The sequence below is a fragment of the Rousettus aegyptiacus genome, unplaced genomic scaffold (assembly GCF_014176215.1).
Source record: "Rousettus aegyptiacus isolate mRouAeg1 unplaced genomic scaffold, mRouAeg1.p scaffold_m13_p_4, whole genome shotgun sequence".
Classification (NCBI taxonomy): Eukaryota; Metazoa; Chordata; class Mammalia; order Chiroptera; family Pteropodidae; genus Rousettus; species Rousettus aegyptiacus.
This window is the reverse complement of record NW_023416307.1, coordinates 106,499,980-106,510,553: the sequence shown is the minus strand read 5'-3', so window position 1 is coordinate 106,510,553 and position 10,574 is coordinate 106,499,980. Positions and strand designations below refer to the sequence as shown.

Here is a 10,574-nt window from a genome sequence, read left to right as displayed (position 1 = left end):
ACTGCCTCATTCTCTCAGAATTCCTTAGTTTATAATTGAGAGAGTGAATCTGATTGGACCAGTGTATCATGTTGTGTTAGGTCACTTACAGACTGCTGGCCATACTTAATGCCAATTACTTCGGCTGAGGAGGAGGTAAAGGGGGGTCAAATAGTAAAACCATGGCTGCCTGATGGCCACATTCTCCACGAGGGTCTGTGGGAGGAACAGGCATGGTAATAGCCATTTTCAGCACAACGCAAGTCTTCATCCCAAGGCTCTAAGAAGGCCATAGAGTGAAATAACTCATCTCCAACTCACAAGTCCCCACAATTAGGATAGGAGGGAGTATTTGCTGTTCCAGATTTCTTGCCTAGTGGTAAGTCAAGTTTGTAAGCTCCTTTAGGGTTGGAAGTTTTGTCTTGTGCATTGCTGTATTCCAAGTACCTACAGCAGGCTCTGAAAAAATATTTGTTGTATGAATGAATAAATGATACTGCAGTATCCAGCAACTCTTAAATGTTGTGGGTTAGACAATGGAAAATCTACATGCTACTTTGATCCTGGCTCCCAGACAATACTAATGTCATCCTAACCAGAACATAGCGGTGGATATAACTTTCTAGACAAACCACTTATTATTTGCTTAAAAGAAAATACAAATGTTTTAGGGTCAGATGCTGGTTTTAATTCCAGCTAATAACTGAAAATTAACTGTCTGACTTGGATAGAAGTTGTTTTCAAGACTCCTCAAGGAACAGAGATGGTACGAAGGCCAAGCATTTCAACTGGTAGTTCTCAACCAGGGATGATTTCTGTTCCCAGGAACATTCAGCTATGGGTGGAGGTATTTTTAAATTATGGTAAAATAAAGAAGACATAGAATTTACCATTTTTAAGTGTATAGTTCAATAGTGTTAAGTACATTCACATTGTTGTATAACCAATTTCCAGAATTTCTATCTTGAAAAGCTGAAACTCTGTACCCATTAGACAACTCCCTATTCTGCCTTCCCCTCAGCCTGACAATTACCATTGTAGCTATCCTATGATTTTGGCTACTCTGGGTACCTCCTATAAGTGGAATTATACAGTATTTGTCTTTTTGTGATGGGCTTATTTCACTTAGTGTAATGTCCTCAAGGTATCATCTGTGTTGCAACATGTATCAAATTTTCCTTTTAAAGGATAAATAATAATATTCCATTGTATGTATAGACCACATTTGGTTTACGCATTCATCCACCAATGAGCATTTGGGTTGCTTCCGCCTTTTTAGCTATTGTGAATAATGCTGCTATGAACATAAGTATATGAACATCTTTTTGAGGCCTTGCTCATGATTATATGGGTATATACCCAGAAGTATAATTGCTGGATCATAAGGTAATTCTATCTTAATTTTTTGAGGAACTGCTATACTGTTCTCCGCAGAGGCTGCACCATTTTACATTCCCACCAAAAGTACTCAAGGGTTCTCATTTCTTCACATCCTTGCCAATACTTGTTAATTTTTGTTGTAATTTCTGTTTTTTTTTTTTTAAATTTTTAAATTTTTTTTATAGCAGCTATCTTAATGGGTGTGATATATGGAGACATTTTTGGTTGCCACAACTCAGGGGTAGCGGTGCCACTGGAGTCTAGTGGGTCTAGGTCAGAGATGTTACTAAACATCCTAGAAAGCACAGGACAATCCTCCACCACAAAGGATGAACAGGCTCCAAAGTTGATAATGTTGTGGTTGAGAAATGCCGATTTCAATAATTAGGTTCATCTTTCATAGTGAACCTCATCCCCTGACATGTGGAGTCTCTCTGTCCTCTGTTGGGATGCTCAAAGGCAAAGTTTTTCAAAAATCTGGAGAGCAAGGGAAGACTGAGAAGAATGTCAACATTTCTTTTATTCAAATTTTATTGGAAGTTTACAAATGTATTACAGACATCAGTAAAACATCATATCCATTTTACAGGGCACAGATCTCAAGCAAAGTGTTCACAACAGTCTCTGGCAGAGCCCACACCAAAGGCCTGTTGCAGACCTTCTTAACAAACAGCTCGACACTCGACACACAACACAGACTCCAGCCTGCCTCACTGTCTCAGGCCCTCTGAGGTTTTGTTTATGTACTTGGATTTAAAGCAGGAGATGGGCAAAGCAATCCTGTACAGGAAAAAAAATGTGTTTAAGAGAGGGAAAAGTGCCAAAATCCTAATTTGCTAAGGAAAATGGAGAACTCATGGGCCTTGAGAGTATTAAGTCAGGGTCCATGATAGAACCAAAATGCTTTATGAGGGAAAATGGAAATCAACCAGAAAGGATTGAGAACAGAATTGGCTGGTGAGTAACTCACTCTGAAAAATTTAGAAAAGCTTGGTTGGTGACCTATTGAACATCAATGGTCAAATGCCCAGTAGGGTGAAGGGATGTGTCAGAAAATTCTCAGGATAGAATTTTTTTTTTTTTTTCTATCCTACAGATTCATCAGGTCTGAATCACCGAAATATTTTCCTAACACTACATGACTTCCCCTCATCTTCTTTTTATTCTTCTTGAGGAAAGCTAGTTTTGTCAGCAGGAAGTAAGCTTATAAAATAGTATAGCTCCCAATAGTGAGTCATGTTTTATGAGTCTTGTGTTGACTGGGCTACTATTATGAGAAAATGGAAAAAGAATCAAATCCTTTCCTGATCCTAACCTTGGCGACTGCTTCCAAGTGGTCAGACATACAAGCTTTGGTGTCTGCTGAGGTCCCAGAGAGACCGACCACTGGAAGCAAAGTAAAACTCTCTTCATTTTAATTCTCTTGTACTTAAAGAAATATACCTCAAAAGGCGGCAACCTGAAACTGCCTTCAAAATCAGTAAAGGAGGCTTGGTTGAGTCCTGTACCTAGAATACTGTCCACAGAGCCCATTTCAAAAACAGTTGCTAATAGCAACTCTTCTGGCATGAAATATTCAGATAGTTGGTTTCATCTTCCACTTTCCTTTGTCACAGATAGATTCTCCTTCTTAGGTGTTAGCATCTGGTTTCTGTTAGACAGAAATGCGCAAAGAGCACTTTTCCTTGGGATTTAAATATTTGTGTTATTTCTTGTTAGAAGGGGGATTAGATGAAGCATAAGACTCTTCTCTGACCTCTGCAAAAGGATGAACAGAGGCTGCCTGCAATAACTGGTGAAGAACATGAGAAGGGAGAAGGAGGCCAAAGAGATTTGTCTTCGTTTAGCCTAAAGAAGTCAGCTCCTGTTGGCATCCATAATCTGGGGGCACAGGAATTGGAGTCTCACAAATACTGATGAATTTCTTCTTAAATGGCTGGTGTACTATTTTTGGCCAATGGCAAAAGAGATATAATAATCTGTTCACAGATAAGACTTGTTATCAGACAAGTAAGATTGGTTCTGATCCACCAGTTCTGGCTGGTTGGAGTGTTGCAAGATTTCTGAGGCTGTATCAGTGTTCTCTAGGAATTACACAGTGAAACATTGGTTATATCTGCTTAGGTTGTTTCAGCATGGCAGAGCATATGCTATGCCATTGTTAGCCCTACCCGAACTCAACAATGGCTAGTGGTACCCAAAAAGCAGAAAGCTGCCGCAGGAGGAGAAGAAAATATAATCCTGTTGCAGTGCAGAAGCACTCTACAGAATGGGAAAGAGGATGAGAGCTGCCTCCAGGTCCCATTTTAGAAATACAAAATTGCTTGATCACTGGGCTGAGGGTGGAAAAAACGGACTAGAGAACAGGAGATGAATCTGGAAAGAAGGTGTCAAACAACCAACAGTAGGAATTCTCTCCCTTTGAACACATGCAAAACCAAGAAGCACGGTTCTGGTTTCCCTCACCTCATTCACCTTCACACTTGGTAGAGACACCAGAACTATATGACAGAAGGAAGGGTACCTGAATGCCATGCTCAATGCCACCAGCCTGCTAAGAAATCTGTTCACAGTATCAAGGGTGGTATGTATTGGCAGGGCCATTCAGGAAACTGTCAATGACTTCTACTTCTTGGGAAAGAGCCAGTTCTGTTGCCACTGAATGGAGCAGCAATAGGACATGAACTGAACTCTAAATCTGTGGTGCTAACCAAAAGACAAGAAGACTGATATGAGGAGAGGTAGAAAAACAAACAAACAAAACTCCAAGGCATTAGAGCAGAAAGGAAATGGAAAAGATTACTTTTATAAAAACAGTCTATTGAAGGTGAAATGATGATCTAAGAAGAGGTGAGCACAGAACCCCCTTACAGGCAAAGCTTGGCCAAGAAGAGCTCATGGTTATGATGGAGGAATCAGTGAAAGACCCTACGTTCTTGCCTCAGAAAAGAATGCATTGAATTTTGGGGGATGGGATTCTGGGATGTTATGTGTTATCGCTAACAGGTAGATCTCCCAAAACAATGACATCCTGCTCTCTCTGGGGCTTTCACCTGGAGGTTCCAGGATCATTGTTAGGATGTAGCCGACCTCCATTGGCATTCTCTGTAAGGCACCTAGCTGCATGTGGGGAGGGGAGGAGACATCTGCAGTGGTAGAATAGATGGAGGTGATCTTGCTAGTAGAGAGTTTGACCCTGAGGCTTATATCTCATTACATCTCAAGCTCTGACCAGTTTCGCTGCTAGATGCTCCCTGGGCAACTGAAATGAGATCTGAAATTGCTCATTCCTCCAATCCCTTTGGGTACTAGTTACGTGTCAGTTTCTAGGCCACCTTCTTTCTGCTAATGGTGGTGAAAGCCTCATCTGAGAAATGCAAGAGGTACTCTGCAAAGGACAGAGTTAGAAAGCAACATTTACCAGGAGAATTTCTTTCCTTGGGTTCCAGGCTACAGAGGACCTACATTATTTTCAGTTTGTGCTAGGTTAAGTGATCTACTATTTTCTCTTTTTTTCTTTTTCCAAAACACCTTTTTATTCTCATCGAACAAGGAACTCAAAACTCTAAATTGGACTTGCCCGATTTCTACCAGAAATCTGCCACTTTAGTAATGTGGTGTTGCACATTATTTCTTAAAATCAGTTTGCCAAGCAGTTTACAAACTTACTATACAAACGTAATAGAGTTACTTCTCTGGAGGCTTGGATAATTAATGAAGCATTTAGATATGAAGATAGCATGCGGAAAACAGCCACAACCAACATTTGCATTGCTTTTTTAAAAAATCAGTGACAATGACAAATGTCATATTAATACCTGAAAAGCAAATTATTTTAATACATCCTGAATGGAGTGCTATTTCCACATCCTTTATAGCCTTCCTTTCCCCAGACCCATTTGGCATGGTGTCTGAAAATCCACTTTTCACATTCTCTCCATAAAAAAATACTAGAAAATATTAACTACTATACTGAAAAGAGACCACGTTCACCTCACCATGGCAAATGGCCACTGAGATACACTGTGTACTACATCGACAGTACATCTCACTAAAGGTGGGTCCTGCGATGGATTATTTCAACTGCCATAATCCACTAAGGGGAGGAGGAGAATGGAAGGAAAAGCAAGCGCTTCATTTTTAATTGAAGCAAGGAAGGAAGTTTTATTTTACTATAAACAACACAACCGTTAAATGTCTTCTTTAAGCAAACTAACTTTTGAGCCCATTTTCTGTCTGACCAATGGTCTCAAAGTTCAAGATGGAAATCCTCCTTTCAACAACAACTGTTTTTCAAGACCATTACACTGAAATCACCCGAGCAGCTCACCCTTTCTGGGTAACCCAGATACTCTGGTTATGGAGTGTGTTACACTGAATTCTTTCCACAAGCAATGAGGGGCTTATACGAGGTGGCTGTCACCTCTCTACTACCTCATTTCCAGAAGCTCTTCCTCCCCCCTCTGACCTTCCTTCCTATTCTCTTTCAGTTTTTACACTTGACCTGCTTTATATTTTCCAATTGCCTTATTCCTTCTCCATGCATATCATACAATCTAGAACACACTGTCACTCCCAGAGCCCCATCAGAGCCTTTCTGTCCCTAAGTTCCTAATGCTTAAGTTCATTTGCACTGAGGACAACCGGTTGTCAGGCTAAGGCAGCTGTTCTGTCTGCCTTGGTAAAGGAAAGCAGATAATACAATCCAGGAAACATGAGCACCAGAAAATAATGCCACATTCAAAACAACGTCATGCTGACATCACACAACAGCACCACTCACAGTCACTTTTATTTTCCCCAAGGAAGAGATCAATAGTAAGCAACTTCAATGTTCCCAGCAGGGATGGCGTTTCTCACAGAACTTTACTGACACTGATTGGTTTCTCTAATTGGCAATTATGTTTGCTATTTTAAAAAATTACTAACACTTTGTAGAGAACAGATTCTACCAAGGGTGAGAGTAGACTTAAGGACGGCTCCTTAAGATGAAATAGAGCATAAAATGCTTTGGGTATAATAGTTAATTTTTTTTTTTTTGCCACAGAAAGTCAGAGTAAATCAATTCCTTTGAAAAAGGTCTCACTGACATGTAACAAATTTGTATAGAAAAAAGAAAAAAAAGCAGGTGATCCTGGACCACCTCTGAATACTACTCAAAGACAATGCTGGATGTGCATGCAAGTCTTTCACTGAGTCCTACGATATAGAAATTCCTTTGATATTACAAAATACAAAAATATTTTATCAGAACTCTCATTTACATTGCATTTACAATGGTCATGTAAATAACTTAGTCTTGGGTCCTGGCTAATAAACAAATTACTTACTGGGAAAATGGTCCTAAAACAAGAGAAACAGAGAGGACGTAAAGCGAGCGGGGAAACAATGTGCCGTCTTGCGAGTGACAACTCAACACACTGACAGGAGGGAGGAGACCAGCCCTGGCCTCCACAGAGTCTAGAGAGTTTCCAAAGTGAAATGTGCAAATAATATTCAACATGCCAAGAACTGTGACTACCTATTGAGTCAATCTGTAATCTTGCCTTCATCGACTGACAGCATTTCCCTTCTTCTTCCCCAGTAACCACCCCCCAAAAGCGCTTTAAAATTTAAAACAGTGCAAGTTTCTGAATTTACATTCTTAGCTCCCATCTTCCCCCATACCCTGACCCCAGCCTGATTAAGAAATTATACAGTTTTTGCTCTTTTGTCTTTTCCTGCTGTGCAACTGTCCCCTGCCACCCAACGTGGACGACTTGGGGAGGCCGTAAGAGCTGTATTTGTGCAGAAGCTCGTCGCTCGTGACGTATCGCAGGCGGGCTGGCTGGGGGATTGGTTCTCCTAGGAAATAGCCCTCGTTGTCAGACTCCGAGGAGGAGGAGCAGGTGGAACACCAATCATACTCGGCGAAGTAGGGTCCCCATCGCTCCCCAAAGGCATTCTGCAAAGCCAGGTCCGACACAGTCCTCGGGCACTGGCCATACAGGTCCCTCCGGGACCCCTGGCCCAGGCTCTCCTGGAAGCTCCGCTGGCGCATGAATTGGTCATAGTCCTCCCTGGCTCGTAGCGGGGGTCTTTCTTTCAACCGAGAGATGGCCTCGCGCTCACTGACCAGATGGAGGGCGTTGTCGGAGCGAGAGCGTCGGGAACGCCGGGACCGGTGAGGTCGGAAGCGGCGGGTGTCCTCGCGGGACGTGCTTCTTCTCCGAGTGCGTTCGCTCATGGGCTGGATCCTCACGCCCTCCGGGCCTGGTAGCTTGCTGCCCGCCATCCCCCCGTCAAAATCAAAGCTCTGATGCAGCCTTCCACGGGACTGCAGGTCTCTGTACCCAATGGGGTTGCCAAGCTGGTGGAGGTTTCCCTCCATCTCCTGGTACTGCTGGGCAGAGAGCAGGCTGCGAACTGACTCTGCGCTCCGGAACTGCATGGATGAGTTAAGCGTGCCCATGTTGCTCAGCTTCTCGGAGACATTCATTCCAGAGTCTTTGCTGAGGTCAGGCATGGAAAACCGGGAGAGGTGCTCCTGGCGCTTGGCGCCACCGTCCGCAGACAGGCCTGGGGTCGGGGAGACAGGAGAGGACCATGAAGTTAATACAAATGTGCTGCAATGGGGGTCACTGCTGGTCATCTGAACCATCATCTTTACAGTTACACAGGTGGACACAGCACAAAGGTTCTCTCGGAAAGTGTGTAGAAGGGCTCTCCCCACTCTACAGTGGAGCAGTGTCACCCGTAGCCAGGGCACCGGGCTAAAATGCATCCACAGAGATGCATTTTATCAGTTATGAACTCCTAAAAAGGCTCCTCAAAGTTACTAAGAGCCTGTTGTGTATCTTATGTATGTTTTCTCTGTTTAGAATTTTACTTTAAAAAAGTGCTTCAGTTACGTCTTGGATTCTAATAATACACTATAAGCTTTGTAGGACAGATATTCTGGATGAGGAAACTAAGCTCTAGAGGCCAGGCCATGCCCAAGCATTTCCTGGCAATGCTGAGCCAAAATCTAGCCCCATGATACTGGACCAGTTCACTTTCCTGTTAGCCTCTGGCAGTTTCCTGATGCGCTTACTGTCCTTTTGCCCTGTCTCAAATGTCTTGAAAACTAAATGAGTCCCTGGGTAGACAGAGAGGGGCACTTACTCGTCACAGACTGTTTAGTAAATGACTGTTCCAGGGTTCTAAAAGAGCCCCTAGCAGTTAGAAGATGTGAGTGGGACTCTGGGTGCATTCCTCCTTTTCCTGGTGAGACATATTTTAAAACAAAGTAGTGACCCTACTGCTCTCTAACAGCAGGTGCCCCTAGCAATGGACCTGGATTCCCTAAGTGTTGCCACTGATATCACTGAGATGAAAACACTGAAAGTAGTACGAGATGCTTAACTTCAATAACTTCTATTTTACCCACCTTTAAGCGGCACTCTTAAAAATGGACCAGCTGGCAAAATCTCAGCATTTTCCACTCATTATGTATTGAAAGGATCAGCACTTTTGCCATTTCTGCTCACAGACATGTCTTTGGATTGCAAACTGCCACTGATGACTTCTCCTTACCTACTGGGGCCAATAACTTCTGCCCCCCTGACAAAACGAATGTTATGAGCACTTTGAAACACTACCTAACAATATCTACTAAAGCTAAATATCTACATACACACATGACTTATGAAAAAGCTGCTTTGAATATCTGTGTCCTTTTTGTGGACATATGTACTCATTTCTATTGGATATATAACCAGAGTGGAGATTCTATGATTTTCCATCACCACTTGCAATTATATACCCAACAGAAATTAGCTCATAGGTCCAAAAAATGTAAAAGGGTATTCCGAGAAGCTTTCTTTATAATAGTCCAGAACTAGAAACAATTCAAATGTCAATTAACAGGAAAAAGGATAAATAAGTTGTGGTACTTTCTATCTTTCTCCATTACAAGAAACCTAGGACTCTGGAGAAATGGCCAATTCCAAAACAGGAGGAGGGAAGGTGAGAGATGAGCATGGAACATCTTGCTATGCCAAAAAGTATGGAAGTGTTAAAAAACAAAAAGTGATGGGGATCTGTCAGAAGAACACAGGGCCCAACTTGAAGGGGCTCCCACTAACCAAAGCTGAGCAATTTGCGCAATATTTAAAACAGTATGATTTATAAACCATTGAAAAAAGAAATTCATGAGTCCATACTGATAACAGGTAAAAATATCAATAAGTAAATGGGGGAAAAGAGTGGGCCCTTATAAATAGAATGCTGAGCAGAGAGAATGCATATAGAAGGAGTGCTGGATTTGGGAGATCATCATTTTCTAACCAGTGTAGGTAAGGACATACTCATGCAAGAGTCAAAGTATGCTAAATTTCGGGAGTGGACTTTGATGGGGTAGCATAATATTTGCATGGTGTTAAATGTTTCCCTATATATTGCTTATTAGCTATAAGAGAAAACATAATAACTGTACAGTGGAGATCAAACTTAACCTCATTGATGAGGTGCAAGTGAACCTCATGTGCCTCCTGATGGGATGTTCTAAGAAGGACACTATTGCTTAAGTAGTCTTCCAGTCAAAAATACATATCCTGAATGTATTCAGGAGGAAAGAGTAGATAAACCTCCAACTGAGGAATTTTCTGTTTGTAAGAAAAGAGACTGTATTCTTAAAAAAAATTTCGGTATCATAAAAGACAAGGAAAGGCTGAGGGAATGTTCTAGACTGAAGGATATTAAGGAACCATGGCAAATATATACAATACCTGATCCTGGACTGAAACTTCTCTGTAGTGAAAATGAATGCTATAAAGAATAATTGATTAACTGACAAAAATTGGGATGTGGGCAATTGATAAACATATTGTGCTAAATTTACTGTGGTTAATTGATAATTAAGATAGTGTTGGAGAAGATCCTCACTCTTGGGAAATTTACTCAGAAGTACATGGTGGCAAATGACCTAGGTGGCTGTATCTCACTCTTAAAAGGTTCAGAAAGAAATTGTATATGGGTTTATGTGTGAACAAGAGAGAAAATGATAAAACAAATGTTAACAATAGGTGAATCTAGGTCAAGGGTACATTGTATTTGTTCTATTTTTACAACTTTTTAGTAAGTGTGAAATTATTTCCAAATTAGAAGTTTCTTAATAATTGTAGTATATTGATTTGATGCAATGATTTTCAATTCCAGGGGAAATTACGGGGGAGGAAAATGCTACTAGCTCCTAG

At 41.5% G+C, this 10,574-nt stretch overlaps 1 protein-coding gene across 6 annotated transcripts in view; it reads right to left on the bottom strand.

Moving 5' to 3' along the window:
* Positions 1-1,860: 1,860 nt before the first annotated feature.
* PRICKLE2 (prickle planar cell polarity protein 2) overlaps positions 1,861-10,574 on the bottom strand; it is a 319,733-nt gene continuing 311,019 nt past the window's right edge. For all 6 annotated transcript variants that reach the window (XM_016150188.2, XM_016150189.2, XM_016150187.2 and 3 more), the window contains one exon: positions 1,861-7,917. In XM_016150188.2, the coding sequence (XP_016005674.1) occupies positions 7,043-7,917 (875 nt within the window). In that variant the 3' untranslated portion in view covers positions 1,861-7,042. The remainder of the gene's footprint in view (positions 7,918-10,574) is intronic.